This window comes from Scomber japonicus, chromosome 21, assembly GCF_027409825.1.
Source record: "Scomber japonicus isolate fScoJap1 chromosome 21, fScoJap1.pri, whole genome shotgun sequence".
Taxonomy (NCBI): Eukaryota; Metazoa; Chordata; class Actinopteri; order Scombriformes; family Scombridae; genus Scomber; species Scomber japonicus.
The window spans coordinates 5934949-5955068 of record NC_070598.1 but is presented as its reverse complement, the minus strand read 5'-3'; the positions used below and the strand labels follow the sequence as shown (position 1 = coordinate 5955068).

Below are 20120 nucleotides of genomic sequence, written 5' to 3'. Positions count from 1 at the left end.
GGTAGTTTAGAAACGTATCCACAAAAAAACAGGCAAATTAATATTAGAAATAAAGATCTAATTGTGCTGAATTGCAACCACCTTTACCGTAACAACACGAAAAGGGGCGCATCAAAAATCAAAGCGGCTGCTCGCTTTACCGGGTTTTCGGTAAAGACAGGCAGGCTCACTTTACAGCAGTAATATTAGTAGGATTAACGGGCTATGAATTAAATTACTTTGATATATTAGTTTTTATATTTCTGCTTGTGTTTTATTATATTGGCTATTGTGCGTTTGTATTCACTTAGTTCAATTATTTTTTAAATTTCTTTTATACAAAGTCAATAAATTAAATGTTGAGATTAGCGCGGAACTTTCGAGCGCAGCAGTCCCGACTCCACACGGTCCTATTAGCAAGTAACACCGGACATGACGCAGTTGGCGCGAATAACAACAACAGAAGCTATTATTTCAAGGGTTTATTTATTGTTAAAAAATGTTATTATTAATGTATTCAGGACTATAGAGACGAATGGCAGCTTATGACACTATTAAGATAACTTTATGAGACAGTTTGAGGCGTTATTTGTGCTTTGTATGCTAGCTTACCGGTTAAACTGCCATTCAAGTGAAGTTACGCAAAGTTAGCGCAGGTTGTTTAACACTAAAAAACAGCGATTGACAAACTGTTATAGTTTTTATTGATAAGGAATAATAACATCAGCTCCCCCATGAGTAGTCCGAGTTTATATTTATTGCTGTCAAAGTAAACCTTGTCTGTTTGAGTGCATCAAAAAGGAGGTAAGTAGCTTAACATCATGTCAGCTAAACACTAGTGTAAAAAGATTGTGTGCATTTGCGATTAATAAACAAATACAGCGTTGTACCATTCAATAGATACACGGTGCAGACATGTGTAACTTATGTATGCACTGAAGGAAGTTGTTAGTAATTTATATTATACATCACATCTGATAAGGAGCTTGTTGTTGTTTGTTTTTGGTATTCATATCAAACCATGCAAGTTAGATGGGCTAAGATAATATCTGCAACCTTTCTAGAGACCAGTGGGGTCCGACAAGGTGGAATGTCCAATGCAGCTTTACAAAAAAACTGTCATAGCACATTATGTTTAAGTGGTAATTACTGTAAAGTCAAACTGGTCACTTTTCACTCGTCCTTAACAGGTTGAAAATGTCTAAAGCAGACAATGAAGGCTTCATTGTGAAGTTTGTGGAAAGTCAGGGAAAGAAAACAGAGTATGCTGCCAAGGCGTATGAGGTAATCTCCATTGTTATTTGGCTCTAACCTATTGTTGGTCTTTACATTATTACCATTTCCTCTCTGGCTCATTGTGTGCAGCTGGTGATTTTGTTTGTTTTTATGTTCATACAAAGGCCATTTTGGAGCTACAGTCTGAAAAGCACTTGAAGACCATCGATGAGGATGCTGTGTTAGAGATGAACCAGAAGGACAGGTCTTTGTTCGTCTTCAACAGCTTCACAACTCCAGCGTTTCTGCACTGCAAGAAGGTCCAACTCATATTTTGATACTTTGAAACCCTGAATTTAACAGGAATTGGTGAAACAGTATCCTGAAGATTGACTCTACTCTTTGTCTTGTAGCTTGGCTGCCGGGTGGTGAGTCCGTTGGTGGTGTTGTACTGCCTGCAGCAGCAGCGTTGTGTCCCCAAAGCGGAGACGCCGGTCTATAACATGGCCATGGCTGACATCACTATCTCCTGCACCAGCCTGGATAAAACAACACGGGTTAGTTCACTGCATCTCAACCTCTGTAGATGGCTTCTCTTTTAAAAACAGCAATCTACAGAAGAACAATAGTTTGAGGGTTAAGGTAAAAATGATAACTCTTCTTAACCCACTAAAAATGCTTTCTAAGACAGGGTAGTGATTTGAGGGTATATTAGGCATTAACAAATATAATTGGACAGTTTTAGGGAGCACAGAAAAGAGTTATTAGGAAATCACCAATTATTACTTTAATTTGTGTTATATAAAAAAAAAGGAGACACAATCAAAGGCTTACTTTTCTGAGTGTGCTCTTAATAATGAAAATCTGACACACACATGAAATGAATTGAGCTTATTAACGATACATAAATACATCCCAAAAATATCTCTAATATCTGAATACAGGTTTAGAATTGAGAATTATAAGTCACACATGATCCTCTAAAGCGTTTTACATGTTTGAATGTCTGTCTACAGGTAGAGATGATGGATCTGGTGAAGCTCATGGGCGGACGGGTCTATCTTGACCTAAATGTGTCTGTCACACACCTGATAGCAGGAGAGGTGGGCAGCAAGAAGTACCTGGTGGCTGCCAGCCTGAGTAAACCCATCCTGCTGCCCACATGGGTCAAAGCCTGCTGGGAGAGATCTCAGGACAGGTACCTACTCCCATTAAAACCGACACATACTGAAAATGATTTTTGTGATGTTTAGTATTCAACATTATCAAACTTTGTCTATAAAGTTATATAGATTATGGCAAAAAACAAAGCACTTTTTAAATGTAGATGGTTAATTAAAACGCCTCTTTCTGTCTCCTTCAGTCTCTTCAGGTACACAGACCTGCCCATGGAGGACTACCTGTGCCCCGTGCTGCGTGGCTGCACTGTTTGTGTGACCGGCCTCTCCAGCACGGAGCGTAAAGAGGTGCAGCGGCTCTGTGAGCAGCACGGAGCCACCTACACCGGACAGCTCAAAATGAACGAGTGTACACACCTCATCGTTAGTGAACCAACAGGCAAGTCGACAGCATTGTTTCAGCACATTGTCTTCCATTTTTCTCAAGTTAAAATATTCTGTTAACTTACTAGTAGGGCAACTTGTATCTTGTCATTTTAGTTTGCATTACTGTCATCACACTCACATTATCACTCTTGGCTCATTGTTAATATTTTTTATTTGGTTGCAGGTCAGAAGTACGAGTGTGCTCGGAAGTGGAACGTGTATTGCGTGTCTCTGCACTGGCTGTTCGACAGCATAGAGAAGGGTTTCTGTCAGGATGAGAGCAGGTACACCGTGGAGCGTAACGCATCTAAAAGCACCCGACCGCACACTTCTACCCCAACTGGCATCGGCAAGAAGGACGGTGAGCAGAAGACACACACCAGTTAGTTGTCTATGTTGTTTTTCATCTTCATCAGGACACAATAAAAGCTTCTTTTTAAATTGTTTCTGATTGTCACAAAATTAAGACTTCTGTTTTTTTAAACTTCAGAGGGTTCGTCTTTGTTGGGCTTGAGTCACATTTCTGTGAACGCTAGCATGACAATAAACGACACAGCTCTCACAAACGGCACCATCAGCCGCCTGGAAACTCCAGACCCCATAGACCGTCTGGACCTCTCTGTCTGCCCAGCTGATGATGTACTGGATGGCTGTAAGGTAAGGAACTGCCCTCCATTTCTGTTTAAGTATTAAATATTTAGCTATGATACAGGACATTTCTTTATATCTTCAACATAAAGTGAAATTTTGTTGTACTAATAACTCAAATTAAGAGATAATTTAGGCTTTATTTCACACGTGTTAAATGTCATGCAGCTGTATCTGTGTGGCCTGCCGGGGAAGAAACTAGAGAAGCTTCGGCGTCTCGTGAACACCGCGGGAGGTTTACGCTTCAACCAGCCCAGTGAGGAGCTCACACACGTGGTGATGGGAGAGCTGGACCAGGAGCTCAAGAATTTTCTGTCCAAAGCAACTCACAGGTCCGAACTGCACACACATTTACACTTTATTTCCTTGTCACTTACAGTACATGTTCAAGATCTGGTCTGCTTTTCAAAACTAGTTTCAAAATATGTTTGAATTGTGAGTTTAATATGAAGGACAGAACAGCCAGAATTTTCAATTTGATATGTTTTTTTATATATATACTTTATTTATTGTCATCATATCATCACTCGAGGTTGTGAGAATTATAACAGTTAAAAAAGAGTTAAATTCAGGATATATCTTTACTTTATTCTTAATGGTAAATTTAGTTTGCAGCTTTATTTGTAGTCACATTTGAGTAAGATAGAGACACATTGAACTGAAAAAGAGAGAAGGTTTGCTTTATATATGTAGTTAATTTATCACTGATATCCTCTCTGAATGTTTCTAGACCTCATGTGGTGACGGTGCAGTGGCTGCTGGACAGCTTCTCCAAAGGATGTCTCCCCCCAGAAGCAGACTACTTTCACCCTGACTGTCTACCTCCTGCTCCGGCTGCTGTATCCGTGCCGGCTCATCACACCCCGGTGTCCCGGCCCTCTGTCGGTCCCCCCGCGGCCAGTCCCAGCACTCCTGGGCAAAAAAGAGCAGAGGAGGATCTGCTCTCACAGTACATGGATGATGACCCTACAGTAGGTGAGTGGACTTTTTGGGTTCAGTATAACTATCGTCCCAAGACATTAAATGCCTGGTGATTTAAATGTTATTTCTTTTATTCTCCAGTTGACATGCTGCCACCAGCAGAGGGCAACAGCAGGATGTCTTTCAGTGCAGCTGCAGAGCCTCAGCCTCACCTATCAAACCAGACCAGAGGAGCAGAGCCGGACTCGACCTTACATGAATCCAGCGAGGCCGGCCTGTTTGCCGGTAAACGTTTCCTGCTCGTTGGATTTGGCTCTGAAGCCGAGGCTCAGCTCTCACAACTGGTGACAGAAAACGGAGGCAGGATGCTGACGGGGCGGACACGCGTAGTGGCCGATTACGCCGTGGTGCCACTGCTGGGCTGTTCAGTGGAGGCCACAGTGGACGAGGTGGTCACCGATACCTGGCTGGTAAGCAGGGTTGGGAAGGTTACCTTGGAAATGTAAAAGGTTACAGATTACTAGTTACTCTATTTAAAATTTAATAAGTAATGTAACTATTTCAATTACTTCATCAAAGTAATGTAACTTATTACATTTGATGACTTTTCTAATTTTCTAACCAATGTTTTCAGTTGTTAGGGTAAATGTTCCCATTAAGCACCAAAATCTAAGTTCAGGACATGTTCAACATCTGGTCAGCTGTTTTTCATGGATACTGACATGATATTATAAGGGAGATCATTTCTTATTAAGCAACATTTATCTCTTGTTTGAAAATGTATTAATGAACAGCAATATATGTATTCAATAACATGTTAAATATTAAAAAATGAGGAAAAAACCCTCCTGAGCAAAACCTTAAAGGTCTGACTTCAGATGTAACCTCCTTTTGTAATCATCAACATTTTCATAAGTAACTGTAATTTAATGACACATTTTTTTGAGGCAGCAGCCAAGACTGAATTTCATCGATTGTATTCTCTCAGTTTTAATATCAGATATAAATGTTTTGTTCTCTTGTTGATGTTCAGGCCATGTGCGTTGAGAAGGAGTGTGTCCTGCAGCTTTCCTTCAACCCTCTGTTCACTCCTGTTCCCGTGATGGACGGTCGTTTTCCTCTCAAGAATTGTGTTCTCTCGGTCAGCCAGTTCACCGGAGCAGAGAGGGAGTCTTTAGTGGAGCTGGCCAAGCATCTCGGAGCCAAGTACGTCTATCTTGATCACACACACACACACACACACACACACTATGCTATTATACTCTCAGGCTCAAGTGTTTTAAATATTAAGAGCTACAAGAGTCTAGATTTACTACTTGATAGATTGATTTGCTGCATATCTCATTACTTTGATTTTATGTTTATTGTTTTTTCTTACATAGTTTTTTTTCTCCAGGTGTGTTTCTTGTATTTATTTTACCTTTCTTAAAATCTACATCTTGTCTTATTTTCCCTCCCTCAGTGTCCAGGATTACTTTGTGCGCCTGGCCAACCAGAAGAAAGGCATGTTGGCCTCTACTCATCTGGTGCTGCAATGTCCCGATGGCACCAAGTACCAGGCGGCAAAGAAATGGGGGCTTCCGGCCGTCACCATGCACTGGATACTGGAGTCTGCAAGAAGCGGGCAGAGAGCGGCGGAGGAGCGTTTCCTAGTCGACCTGCCACCTTCACCAGGTTAGAGAGATGCCACACGGCTTAAGCTGTTTGGAAAATGGGTTAAATGTAATTAGAGGCCCAATTTTGATCAATTATTTCTTCTTCCACAGAGAGGGAGGATGAGAGTTTTGTCGGCGGTTCTCAGAGGACTATCATGCCTCCACCGGCACGTTCCTCTCCGGAAATCCCTCTGCTGGGTTTCCAGAGCGGGAAGGCCGTCACCCCGCTGGATTTAGGTCGCTTTCAGAGCAAAGTGTTTCACTCTGCGCTCAAAAAGGTGAAGCCCAAAGAAGACATTACCACCCCTAAACATAACCAGGACGGGGGAAGAAGGAACCCCCTGCAGAAGGAGCCTTCTCTACAGCTGGACACCCCCTCTCGGTTCCTCAGCAGAGACCAGCTTTTCAGGCCCTCGTTCAGCGTCGAGGTTGGACTCAAAAATAAGCTCTAAAATTAAAACTTTTGCTAGTTTGATGGATATATCCTCTAAATATTTTTAATTATGTTTTTGTTAAGGATGCACTGGGAGCGCTGGAGACTCCAGGTGGGAAATCTAAGCCAGGAGAAAAGGTGGAGACTCCGCTGACGGATCTTGTCAACAGGAACCTGAAGGTGGCTTTGGCCAACAGCACTCGCAGTACTGTCTCAGATATGCAAGCTGTGTCCGCCAGCCCCCAGCTGAAAGAGACAGTTGAGAAGAAGGTAAGCAGAGATCCACAGAAATAGAGGATATCATCTCTAAGTACTATCTCATGATGATCAGTATTCATTTTAGCACTAATTTTGTTTGTAAGGTCCCAGAAAAGGAAGCCGCCCCCCTCACTGGTGTCGTGATCTGTGTGGGAAAGAAGCTGAGCAAGATGCAGAGTGAACTAAATGCAATCGCTGCCTCGCTCGGAGCTGATTTCAGGTGTTTAGAAATCTTTTTTTAAACTTTGCTGTTTTTAATTGTTATTATACAAATATTCATGTCTTTAAAACTTTTGTGTGATTTGGGTTTTTTTTTTTTTTTTTTTTTTAGGTGGGCTTGTGATGATACAGTGACCCACTACATCTACCAGGGCCGTGTGGGAGACAACACCCGGGAGTACAGAGGAGTGAAGGAAAGAGGACTGCATGTGGTCTCCCAGTGCTGGCTGCAGGCAGTACGTTTTGTGACGGCTTTTATGTGCAACTGTTTTATGCATTTATTTATTTATTTATTTATTTATTTTTTAAATGTATGATGTGCCACCCAGGAATTTACCCAACAAAGTTAATATAATCGTAGCACAAAAAGAACACAAATGGAAGATTGAATATAAGAAATAAATTAACAATAACAACAGTACACAGTAGAAATAGCAAAAAAAATGCAACTATTAAAAGAAGTGTAGTAGTGACTAATAGAAGAGCTAATTTAAAGCTAAAGTGAAGAGATACATTTTTATCTTTCTCTTAAAAATATTTAGTGAACTGGTTTCCCTGATATCTATCGGTAGTTGGTTTAATAGTTTTGGGGTGTAGTTGACAAAAGGCTGCGTCCCTTATTTTCTTTCTGCTGTTGCTGTGAAACCTCCAATAAACCAGCAGCAGACGATCGCATAGTTCTTGAAGGCAAATGGTTAACAAGGGACTTTTAAAAACCCAAACCCAAGATACATTCAACTTCAAATACCTTCCAAATAATAAAACAATTTCCACTTCGGTGATACTAAGAGTTCATTTTCTCAGTTTATAAAAAATATAATTGGTGTATCTTTAACAGTTCATCAGCAAACACAAAATAGTTTTGAACTCCCATAGCACGTAAAGTCAGAACCGTATCTCCGTCAGTCAGTAATGAGCAGTAAAAGAAGTTAACAGCCATAACAAATATAAAGGGAAGTGTATTGATTATAAAACAGAATCTGCACATCTGATAAGCTGGAAAAACTTCTGTCTTGTGTGGATCAGCCTGCAGGTTAATCAGCTTTTAAATGAATTTAATGTGATGACATTTTCACACAGAAACAGAATTACACAGTTTTGAGCTTTGATAATCACAAATGATAATAAATTATTGCGTCTGTGTTAATATAATGAGGTAACCAGCTGCAAGACTCAGCTTAATTTTGTTTTTCATCAAGTGAAAATACATCCATTCATTCTCTAATCACCGTCCCGCTCTTAAACAACCACAAAGCAGAAGATCAGGACCAATAATTGGGCAAAACATTGTGTCGATGTTGTCTTAAATAAGCTGGTAAAAGAAAATCATGTCTGTAAAAAAAAAAGATACACAATGAGATTATTAAGATGCACTTGATTTAATTTGGGATCTGTGAGCCCTCTACTTACACTCAGTATCCTCTCAGCCTGCAGGAAATCATTACCATCAACTAAAAGCAGAATAGCTAATCATAAAAACAGCTTTCATATGCTAATCTGGGAGACAGATGGGAATTTCGGTTATGTTTCCTCCTCATAATCATTTCATACAATTAATTCATTCCTGTGACAGCTCTAATAGATTTCTGTGTACGGATATGAACTGACAGTGTGTGCTCATCTACTCCCCCCCCCCCCCCCCCCCCCCTCCTGTGCAGTGTGCTGATGAGCAGAGGCGTGTCCCAGAGTCTCTGTATCCTTTCACCTACAACCCCAAAATGAGCCTGAACCTGAGCCAGGTGCCCAGCTGCTCTCAGAGGTCTCCGCCTTTAACACGGACACAGCGTGCCACTGAAGCCATGGACAAGGTAGGAGGTGTATGGGTTAAATGATGTATATTTATGTTCGATTGATGGATTACTTTATTTATACAGTTAACCCTCCTGTTGTCCTCGAGTCGAGGGAGGAAGGAGGAAGGAAGGGGGGAACAAAGAAGAGAGGGAGGATAGAAGGAAGGAAGGGAGGATGGTGGGGGGAGGAAAGAAAGAGAAAAGGAGGGATGGAGGGAGGAAAGAAGGATAGAAGGAAGGGAGGAAGGAAGGAGGGAGGAAGGGAGGACGACAGGAAGTTTAGACATAAGGTGCATAGCAGAGGTTCAGCTCACAGTTTCAGTTTGTTAAATTGTTTGAATAAATAATGAGCTAAGTTTGAATGATAGATAGAAAGATAGATGGATGGATGGATAGATAGATGGATAGATAGATAGATGGATAGATAGATAGATAGATAGATGGATAGATAGATAGATAGATAGATAGATGGATGGATGGATAGATAGATAGATAGATAGATAGATAGATAGATAGATAGATAGATAGATACTTTATTGATCCCAATGGGAAATTCATCTTTCTAGCAACAGACAATAAAAAGGAGGTGTAATAGTAAAATAAAGCCAATTGTCAATAGAGTGCAATAAAGTGCAAGATCACAGAAATGCACAGTCAGGAGGGAATTAGTAATAATATTTAATAAGGTAATTACAAGTTTAAGAGCCACATCCAGTGCTTTAGGTTAAAATCCATCAAGTGCTGATAAACTACTAAAGAAGCACCTGATGAATGTGGAGCTGTTCCCATTTTACTTTACTTGTTTTTCCATTTAAAGCATCTGATGTAATTCTCTGTCCCTCAGTCTGAGCTCAACACCACAGCAGAATCTACTAACTTACGTCGTGTGAGCGATGGAAGCACCGACCAAGAAGATCCTACAGAAACAAGCGGTGGGTGTCCTCATTTTGTGGTTTTCATGAACATATAGACTAGACTAGAATAGAAAGATTTATTGTAATTATATTTGACATATAATGAGATTACAGGTGCCACTCTATTTGTACTTTAGAGACAAATAAAAAGATACAGTAAAAGGATGACAGAATAAAAAGATGAGATGCAGCTATAGTAGCATAATATGGAGGGTATTGCTTGCACTTGAATACAATTAACTGATTAATTTGATTCATACATAATTCAAGAGAAGATAAGATAACCCTATATTAGTCCCACAATGGGAAAATTGACAAAAATAGAAAGAGCATCAATAAAAAGAATAAAGAAGTAAGAAAACAAGCAATAAGAACATAACTAAATGGTATCCTTATGTATAAAAGGAATATTGGTGTTATCATAATAATAATATACCTTTTTTTATTTCCTGTTTCCAGATATTTCAGAGACTCTAGAGATGAGAGAGAACCTGCACCGACAGCTCCAGGAGATCATGTCAGCCACCAAGCTCACAACAGGTAGGCGTTCTTCAGTCCGACTCAGCAGGATGGGATCGGGAGGGGCCGACACGGGGCCCAACACACCCGACGGGAGCCGAGTCGGACGCAGCGGGAGCCGACGTACTCTGGAAGCTTTGAGGCAAGTTGTGAAAAGGCTTAAACTAAATGTTTAGATTTAAATTAGTATTATCTTAAAGAGAGGAGGCAAACTGGGAAAGCTAAATTTAAAGTCTAATTTAGTTATAGAGCACATTTCATACGTTAAGTATAAGTATAATGATATAAAATAAAAGCATGCATATCATTTATAAAGTAAATAAACATACTCATGCATACATAAAGTAATATATAGGTTATTAAACTGCATTGTAATTCAATTTAAACTGGAGCAGACATTACATATAAATTATTCAGCTAAAAAGAGGAGCAAACCTTTGAGTGCATGGGTGTTAAATAACATGTGGAAGGAGGGTTAGCATCAATAAATATAATAAATATAAATACATATCCTTTTTTATTCCACAATAAAATAACCTTACAGAACTATGCCATTATACATAATCTGGTAAAAGAGTTCAAGTATGACCTTATTGTATTCAAGTCAAGGTGCCTTTAGTGTCCATCTCAATTAAATCATCTATTAAATCATTTGGAGTTGTAATCTTCCAGTTAATAACAACCGAGTGTTACAAATCTTATTTTCTTGGCAGGTAACTCAATCTTTTTTGTTGCCTAGTATTCACAAATTTAGGATTTTTTAATGACAACAACCTTGGAGGATCTCTGAGAGGGGGATCAGAGCGAGTTCACTGCAGGCAGCACATCATGGTTTCATGGTAGTGCAGCCATGCCAGCATTAGTCTAAGACAGGGGTGTCAAACATGCGGCCCGCGGGCCAGAACCGGCCCACTGAGGGGAGCAATCCGGCCCACTTTCCTTCCTGTGTTCTTTTCCTTCCTTACATCTGCCCTTCCTTCCTTCCTTTTTTCCTTCCTTCTGTCCTTCCTTCCTCCCTTCCTTCCTTCTGTCCTTCCTTCCTTCCTTCCTTCCTTCCATCTGTCCTCCCTTCCTTCCGTATGTCCTTCCTTCATTTCTTCTTTCCGCCCTTCCTTCCTTCTGTCCTTCCTTCATTTTTTCCTTCCATCTGTCTGTCTGTCCATCAGTCACTGTCTGTCTTTCCTACCTTTCTTCCCTCCTTCCTTTTGTCTGTCTTTCCTTCCTTCCTTCCCTTCTTATTTCCTTTCTTTCTTCCTTCTTTCCCTCCTTCTTTTTAATGATCCGGCCCACATCAGATCAAATTGGTCTCTATGTGACCCTTGAGTGAAAATGAGTTTGACACCTCTGGTCTAAGATGTTAGATTACATTTTACAGGGGTAATAAGCAGCTAAAGACAGGAGCACACAGTCACTCTATTAGTTAACTAACTTTTAAAAGTGTATCACACACACTAAAATCTTTTGAATCTGGCCTGAAGTGATGAGACGATACTGTGCTACTGATTCCAGGATGTCCAGAGAAGCAGCGATGGACTTAAACACGGAGCCGTCCCAGAGCGAGCAGATCGTTTGGGATGATCCGACAGCCAGAGAGGAGAGGGCCAAGCTCGCTGATAATTTACAGTGGCCCGGGAGTCCCTCGCAGCACTCGGAGACCCTCGCACCACTGCCTCCCCCCACCGCGGAAAACGGCCAACAGTACAGAGACTCCATGACCGACTCTGAGCTGGTGGAGATGGGTAAGAGATGAGTAGAAAACTGTCTAATTTTCAACATGGAAGTGAATAAATGAATAAATGAAAATAAAGTCACCATAAACATACAACATTTAAAAAAAAAAACATGATGTCTGATACACTTTAAGTTCAATTTTTATGAATGAGTTTGATCTTCATGTTAACTTCTCACTCTGATCACTCTTTCTGCCAGCCGCTTGTGATGTCATCGCTCAGCAAATGGGCCAGAGGGTTAAATCTCCTTTATCAGAGGAGCCTGATAACGACATCCTCACTCCTAAAGCCCCCAGCATCGCCTTCCCTCTCGCCAACCCGCCCGTAGCTCCGGAGCCGCAGGTGAAAATTCATTTTTTAACATAAAGAACAAGAATTTAGTCACTAAAGAAGCCTCGATGCAAAGTCTTCTTTTCCTTCCTTCTTTTCATTCTTTGTTACTTAATTCCTTCCTTCCATTTTTCCTTACTCCTTTTCTTTCTTTGTTCCTTACTCCTTTTCTTCCTATCTTCTTTCCTTCCTTCCTTCCTCCTTTTCTTTCTTTGTTCCTTCCTTCCTTCCAGCTTTCCTTACTCCTTTTCTTCCTGTCTTCTTTCCTTCCTTCCTTCCTCCTTTTCTTTCTTTGTTCCTTCCTTCCATCTTTCCTTTGTCTTCTTTTCCTTCCTTCCTTCCACCTGTCCTGTCTTCCCTCCATCTTTTCTTCCTTCTTCTCTTTCCTCCCTTTCTTCCTTCCGTCTTTCCTTTCTGTCTTCTTTTCCTTCCTTCCTTCCTTCCTTCCTTCCACCTGTCCTGTCTTCCTTCCATCTTTCCTTCTCCTTTTCCTTCCATCCTTCCTTCCTTCCTTCCTTCCTTCCTCTTCCATTTGTCCTTTCTTCCTTCCTTCCTTCCTTCCTTCCATTTGTCCTTTCTTCCTTCCTTCCTTCCTTCCTTCCTTCCTACCTTCCTTCCTTCCGTCCTTCCTTCCTTCCTTCCTTCCATTTGTCCTTTCTTCCTTCCTTCCGTCCTTCCTTCCTTCCTTCCTTCCATTTGTCCTTTCTTCCTTCCTTCCTTCCTTCCTTCCTTCCATCCATCTTTTTAATGGTCCGGCCCACATCAGATCAAATTGGACTGTATGTGGCCCTTGAATGAAAATGAGTTTGACACCTCTGCTCTACACCCTTTTTTATTTTTAAACAAGTTGGTGTTAAAAGGTTATCGTTTCTCTCAGGAGGAGCACGAGGAAGAAAAGCAGCCGCCCAGATTTCAGCTGTCCTCCCTCAGCCCTCAGGAGCGCATTGATTACAGTGACCTCATCGAGCAGCTCGGTGAGTCGCCCGCCTAATTAGGGCTTTCATCACCCTGCTGTTAAAAAAAAAAAAACAGCCCAAAAAACCCCGGCAACACATCACAGGCCTGAAGTAGAGAGAGGAGCAAATCCCTGATGACAGAAAAAGGAGGATGTGCCTCCGGGGGTCTGTAGTCAGAGTGTTTCCTCCGCTCCGAGTTGTCGTCGTGCTCAGCTCAGCTCAGTATTCTCACATTTTCACCGCTCATGACAACTTATATCAGTATTGAATCTTTAACAGGATATTCTACCGTAATGCAGCGGAAATATAAAGGAGAACGAGACAGATTGAATATATCAGACAGGCCATGAGCCAAAAAAATGTCTGTTTTACTTTACCTTGAAAGGTGAGAGTGTTTCATCTCATTCAGAGCAGCTTACAGTCATATAAACCGTCGTCAGCAGGCAGATGAATCTCTTAAGGGCCGCTTTGTTATACAATCAATGAATCTGACATATAACTTTCAATTCTTGCAGCATTTTCATGTAATTTATAAGCAGGTTTGTAGTCATAACTGCAGTTTAGCTACAGTTATATGTAGTCTATTAATAATAAAAAGTAATAATAATCCTCCCATTAGACTGTTTAATGTACTGAAGTTCTGTGGTTTATGTTGGACTGTGTGTCGTATACACAGGCTTTTTAGATATTTTTTGGATACTACAGGACACCTTTTCTAGCGTTTCATTATTAATTATTACATATATACACATGATAAGATAAGATATTCCATTATTAGTCCCATGATGGGGACATTTACAGTATTGCAGCAGCAAAGTGGACAGTAAAAATAGAAGAGCATCAATAAAAAAGAATAAAGAACAATAAATAATCATTATAAAAACAATAATAGTAAAAAATGTGATATAATAAAATAATATTACAAGGGTTATATTGGTGTTGAGTGATAATATGTTTTTGTATAGCACCTTTAAAAAAACAGTTGTTACAAAGATCTTCACAGAGCAGAGGAAGAAAATTAAAGGCAAAACAACAAGCAACAAAAAATAAAATGACTCCGAGTCCAAATACAAAGTTATAAAATACATACATAATTGCAGGTTATAACTTTAGGGTCTGTACAAATGTGTTTTAAGAAGAGACTTGAATGTTAAAGGTCTTTACCAGAGGAACTCCGATGGTGACTTGGTTCATAAGTGGTGAGAAGTTTAGAAATGACTCTCTCTTTCTTTCTGCTCTGTACTTTAGGCGGAGTCGTCCTGGACAAGCAGTCTTTTGACCCCAGCTGCTCCCACATCATCGTAGGGACGCCCCTGCGGAACGAGAAGTACCTGGCAGCCATGGCGGCCGGCAAATGGATCCTGCACCGCTCGTACCTGGAGGCCTGCCGCTCTGTGGATCGCTTCATCCAGGTCAGCATGTGAAGATCGCCCCTCGTGTATTTGAGAGTGTTACATTTGTTTCTGTATGTTTTTTTTAATGAGTTCAATCGGAGAATTTCAACTTCTGAAGTAAAAGTAAACTCCAACTAAAAAGAATGACCTGCAGATTTCTTTATTATTTAGAGGAGAGCATCAGAATAATCACTCCCTACTTGCCAAAGTGTTTGGAAACAAAGCTCTCAGCAAATCACTGTTGGCAGGTTTATTTTAGTGTCAGCTTTTCCAAAGACTGAGAAGAAGAAGAAGTTGATGTCTTTAACCCTCCTGTTGTCCTTGAGTCAAGGAAGGAAGGGAGGAAGAAGGAAGGAAGGATGGAAGGGAGCGAGGAGGAAGGAAAGGAGGAAGGAAGGGAGTAAGAATGAAGGAAGGAGGGAGGAAAGGAAGGAATGTAGGAGGGAGGAAGGAAAGAAGGAAGGGAAGAAGATAGGGGGATCAAAGAAAGAGAGGAGGAAGGAAGGAGGGAGGCAGGAAGGAAGGAGAGAATGAGGGAGGGAAAGAAGGAGGGAGGAAGGAAAGAAGGAAGGAGGGAGGAAGGAAAGAAGGAAGGAGGGAGAGAGAAAGGAAAAGAGGAAGGGAGGAAAGAAAGAAGGGAAAAAGGTAGGGGGGATCAAAGAAAGAGAGAAGGAGGGAGGAAGGGAAGGAAAGAAGGAGGGAGGCAGGAAGGAGAGAATGAAGGAGGGAGGAAGGTAGGGGGATCAAAGAAAGAGAGAAGGAAGTAGGGAACGAGGGAGGGAGGAAGGAAAGAAGGAGGGAGACAGGAAGGAGAGAATGAGGGAGGGAAAGAAGGAAGAAGGGAGGGAGAAAGGAAAAGAAGAAGGGAGGAAGGTGGGGGGAATCAAAGAAAGAGAGAAGGAGGGAGAAAGGAAGGAACAGTCAAAACAGACGGGGTCAATTTGACCCATTAGGACGACACAAGGGTTTTTATAAAGCAATGTGTCACAGAACATCTTAAAAACTAGAAAGGATCTCATTCTGAGTTAAAGCTAATAAACTAAATTAGGATTTCACTCTTATTTTTAATGCCTAGTATTATTTAAATCTTAAATAAGTATATATGTGTGTGTGTTTGTGTTGTAGGAGGATGAGTACGAGTGGGGCAGCAGCTCCATCCTGGACGCGTTGCCCTCCATCACCTCCCAGCAGAGGAGGCTGGCGTCTGCTGCCATGCGCTGGAGGAAAACCCTGCAGGGGGGCCGAGACCAGGGGGTTCGTTATGAGCTCCTACACACTTAACCTTTGTGTTGTCCTCCAGGGTCAAATTGACTCCGTCTGTTTTGACTGTTCCTTCCTTCCCTCCTTCTGTCCTTCCTTCCTTATGTCCTTCTTTCCTTCCCTCCTTCCTTCCTTCCGTCCTTCTGTCCTTCCTTCCTTCCTTATGTCCTTCCTTTCTTTCCTTCCTTCTTCCTCCCTTTTTTCTCCGTTCCTTCCTCCTTTCTCCCTTCCTTCCTTCTTCCTCCCTTCCTAACTTCCTTCCTTGACTTCTGTCCTTCCTTCCTTATGTCCTTCTTTCCTTCCCTCCTTCCTTTCTTCCCTTTCTTCTGTCCTTCCTTCCTTCCTTCCTTCCTTCTTTCTTCCCTCCCTCCTCCCTTCTTCCCTCCCTCCTTCCTCCCTCCTTTCCTTCCTTATTCCTTCCTTTCTCCCTTCCTCCCTTCCCTCCTTCCTCTCTCCTTTCCTTCCTTCTTTATCCATTCCTCCCTCCTTTCCTTCCTTCTTCCTCCCTTCCTAACTTCCTACCTTGACTCGAGGACAACAGGAGGGTTAAACAGACTCCTATCAGCGGCTATTTGTTATCTACTATCTCAATATTAAAAGTGTGGAGCAAACATTTCTTCCTTTTCATCTTTCAGGGAGCCTTCAGTGGATGGATCGTCATGTTGAACATCGACCAGAACAGAGAGTCGGGCTTCAGGCGGTTGCTGCAGTCCGGCGGGGCGAAGGTTGCTGCTTGTGTTTTGTTTCTTTTGGTTTTTTTTAACTGACTGCTGCAGTTTTCTAAATCACACAGCCCAGCGAAATCTTTTTATCTTTTTAAAGGGGAAAGCTGATTTTGACAGCATCATAATCTCTGATGTGTCTCTAGTGCTCTTCTTCCAGAGCAACGTTAAGTCAGTTTAACAGCTGATCTTTTTACAAACAACTTGTGTTAAAGACTGATGGGTTGTTTTTTAGGGTTGACCTTTTTAAAAGCAGCAGAAATAAATAAAAAAAGAGATAAGCTAAACAGGAAGGATTTTTTACATAGGAAGGAAGGAAGGAAGGAAGGAAGGAAGGAAGGAAGGAAGGAAGGAAGGAAGGAAGGAAGGAAGGAAGGAAGGAAGGGAAGAACAGAAGGAGGGAACATTTACCCCAACAGCTAAACTTGGAAGGAAGGAAGGAAAAGAAAGGAAGGGAGGAGGGAGGAAGGAAGGACAGATGGACAAGAAAGGGGGGAGGAAGGAAGGAAAGGAGGGAGGAAGGAAGGAAGGAGGGAACATTTACCCCAACAGCTAAACTTGGAAGGAAGGAAGGAAAAGAAAGGAAGGTAGGAGGGAGTAAGGAAGGACAGATGGACAAGAAAGGGGGGAGGAAGGAGGGAGGGAGGGAGGAAGGAAGGAAGGAAGGACAGAAGGAGGGAACATTTACCCCAAAAGCTAAACTTAGAAGGAAGGAAGGAAGGAAGGAAGAGCTGCTAAAAGATGACGTAACATATAACATATAATAAATGCTGTTATTTGTGCTCCACCATAATGTAAAGCTTACCTGTACCTGTACTTTCTCTCCAGGTGCTGCCCAGTCCGTCTCCGTCTTTATACAAAGAGGCCACTCACGTGTTTGCAGACTTCACTCGGCTGAAACCCGGAGACTTCAGAGTCGACCTGTCGGAGGCCACCGCCCAGGGAGTCACATGCCTGAAGCCGGAGTACATCGCTGACTACCTCATGCAGGTCAGCAGAGCTCCTCATTCATACATACTCAGGGTTGGGAAGGTTGCTATGGAGATGTAATAGGTTACAGATTACTAGTTACTCTGTTTAAAACATAATAAGTAATGTAACTATTTCAGTTACTTCATCAAAGTAATGTAACTTATTACATTTGATTACTTTTCTAATTTTCTAACCAATGTTTTCAGCTCAGGGTAAATGTTCATTCCTTCTGTCCTTCCTTCTTTCCCTCCTTTCTACCTCCCTTCCTTTTGTCTTTCCTTTCTTCATTCCTTCCTTCTGTCCTTCCTTCCTTCCTTCCTTCCTCCCTTCCTTCTGTCCTTCCTTCTTTCCCTCCTTCCTACCTCCCTTCCTTTTGTCTTTCCTATCTTCATTCCTTCCTTCTGTCCTTCCTTCCTCCCTTCCTTCTGTCCTTCCTTCTTTCCCTCCTTCCTACCTCCCTTCCTTTTGTCTTTCCTTTCTTCATTCCTTCCTTCCCTCCATCTGTCCTTCCTTCCTTCCTTCCTTCCTTCCTTCCTTGATGAAATTTGAAGAATTATATATGTATTCAGTAACATGCTAAATATTAAAATAAGGCAAAAATCCTCCTGAGCAAAATCTTAAAGGTCTTTAGATGTAACCTCCTATATATTCATCAACATTTTCATCAGTAACTGTAATTTAATGACACATTTTTTCTCAGTAATGTTACTTTAACACTGTACATACATACGTTAGCTCATTTCTTTGTAACGTTTGTGTAAAATATGAAGATTATTGCTTCAGCTCACCTATACATACATGCATGTAGAAAGTGAACACTGGTGATAAATCAACCCTGGTATTATTCATATATTCCTTTTCTATTGTGTCATTTTTCCCTCCTCTTTCAGGAGCCGATCCCTCCTCTTGAGCCGTATTACCTGACCGAAGCTCCCTCTGAAGAAGCTCCGAGCACTCCGTCACGTAAACGTAAAGCCGCAGCCGAAACCTCCAGACTGAAAAAGACTCGTCTGAACTGAAACATTAAAAAACATTAAATATTATTATCCTTGTAAACTCTGCATGTCTGTGAAAATGATTGTAAATAGGATTTTTTTGTTGTTGTTGTTTTTTTTGTAAATGAAAATAAAATAAATGTAGCACTCTTTTCATGCTTCTGGCTAAAATATATATATTTATTTATTTTTATGAAAGGACTGCAGTCGCTGTTGGCTGTAACTGTGATGGATGACTCAATGAAGTGTCTGCTGCAGAAAATGTTGAGTCATGTTTTGTAATTGAGGTGCAATGACATCCTCCGGCCAGTAGAGGGCAGTGTAGCTTCACACTTCAGTCTTTAATATACTCTTTTTTTTTTTTTTTTTCTTAGAAAACTTGATTTACCAGATATAATTAAAACGACTCAACTAATTATCTATGATTTGACCCTGCAGCAGCTCTTCCTCCTCTTTAAAAGTGAGTACAGTTCGTTTTTTAAAAAGATAAATAAATAAACTAAAACACTCTGGATTCATTATAGCAATTATATCTTGTTAAATTAGTTTTAAAAAGATTTGCTCATTTACTAAAAATAACTGAAAAGTCATCTAGTGGCTGACAACGACTGATCAAATCCAGTTAACCCTTACTTCCTTCCTTCCTCCCTTCCATCCTTCTGTCCTTCCTTCTTTCCTTCCTTCCTTCTGTTCTTCCTTCTTTCCTTCCTTCCTTCTGTTCTTCCTTCTTTCCTTCCTTGTTTCTTTCTTTCCTTCCTTCTCTCTCTCCTTCCTTCCTTCCTTCTGTCCTTCTTTCCTTCCCTCCATCTGTCCTTCCTGCCTTCCTTCCCTCCATCCATCCTTCCTTCCTTTCATCTGTCTTTCCGTCCTAACGACTGATAAAATCCAGTTAACAGAGTCAGCCGAGCGTGTTTTTACTCTCCTCCCGGTCATTACTGCTTATATCTGCTGTAAACACCATTTTATGTTGATTTAACTCCCTTCAGTGATGCAATGTGCTGTTTCATATACCAGGAGCCATCTGAGGTTATAGTATAGAGGCCTCAGCTCATTTCCCTTCTCCATATGTTAGATAAGTGGTTTAACCTCATATAACTGAACCAGCTGATGGGCCTCCTTAACCTTCCTGTTGTCCTCCCGGGTCAAATTGACCCCATCTGTTTTAACTGTTCCTTCTTTCCTTTCCTTTCCTTCCCTCCTTCCTTCCTTCTGTCCTTCTTTCCTTCTCCTTCCTTCTTTCCATCCTTCCTTTCCTTCCTTCTGTCCTTCTTTCCTTCCCTCCTTCCTTCCTTCCTTTCCTTCCTTCCTTCTGTCCGTCTTTCCTTCCCTGCTTCCTTTCCTTCCTTCTTTCTGTCCGTCTTTCCTTCCTTCTGTCCTTCTTTCCTTCCTACCTTCCTTCTTTTCCTTCCTTCCTTCTGTCCATCTTTCCTTCCTTCCTTCCTTTCCTTCTGTCCGTCTTTCCTTCCTTCTGTCCTTCTTTCCTTCCTTTCCTTCCTTCTGTCCGTCTTTCCTTCCTTCTGTCCTTCTTTCCTTCCCTCCTTCCTTTCCTTCCTTCTGTCCTTCTTTCCTTCCCTCCTTCCTCCCTTCCTTCTCTCCCTCCTACTCCCCTTCCCTCCCTCCCTTCTTCCTTCTTTCCTCCCTCCAACCTTCCTCCCTCCCTCCTTTC

General features: G+C 41.4%; 1 protein-coding gene across 1 annotated transcript; it reads left to right on the top strand.

The window, feature by feature from the left end:
• The first annotated feature begins 556 nt into the window (after positions 1-556).
• Positions 557-18487, top strand: topbp1 (DNA topoisomerase II binding protein 1). Its single transcript, XM_053342730.1, has 28 exons — positions 557-783; positions 1170-1263; positions 1380-1514; positions 1608-1751; positions 2211-2392; positions 2558-2751; positions 2923-3099; positions 3229-3395; positions 3555-3718; positions 4117-4361; positions 4449-4777; positions 5341-5513; positions 5770-5981; positions 6074-6390; positions 6480-6665; positions 6758-6873; positions 6985-7108; positions 8531-8689; positions 9513-9594; positions 10036-10237; positions 11605-11834; positions 12025-12167; positions 13033-13129; positions 14360-14523; positions 15631-15759; positions 16401-16490; positions 17316-17477; positions 18350-18487. Exons 2-28 carry the CDS (start codon positions 1177-1179, stop codon positions 18476-18478), a joined length of 4539 nt encoding a protein of 1512 aa, XP_053198705.1. The 5' UTR covers positions 557-783; positions 1170-1176; the 3' UTR covers positions 18479-18487.
• The last annotated feature ends 1633 nt before the right edge of the window (positions 18488-20120 follow it).

Bases quoted from the DNA above. Each gene is read 5' to 3' on its own strand.
- topbp1 (XM_053342730.1), top strand. From the start codon at position 1,177: ATGTCTAAAGCAGACAATGAAGGCTTCATTGTGAAGTTTGTGGAAAGT. The intron at 2,393-2,557 runs GTACCTACTCCC...TGTCTCCTTCAG, and splicing joins TGGGAGAGATCTCAGGACAG to TCTCTTCAGGTACACAGACC. The intron at 8,690-9,512 runs GTATGGGTTAAA...CCTCAGTCTGAG, and splicing joins CCATGGACAAGGTAGGAGGT to CTCAACACCACAGCAGAATC.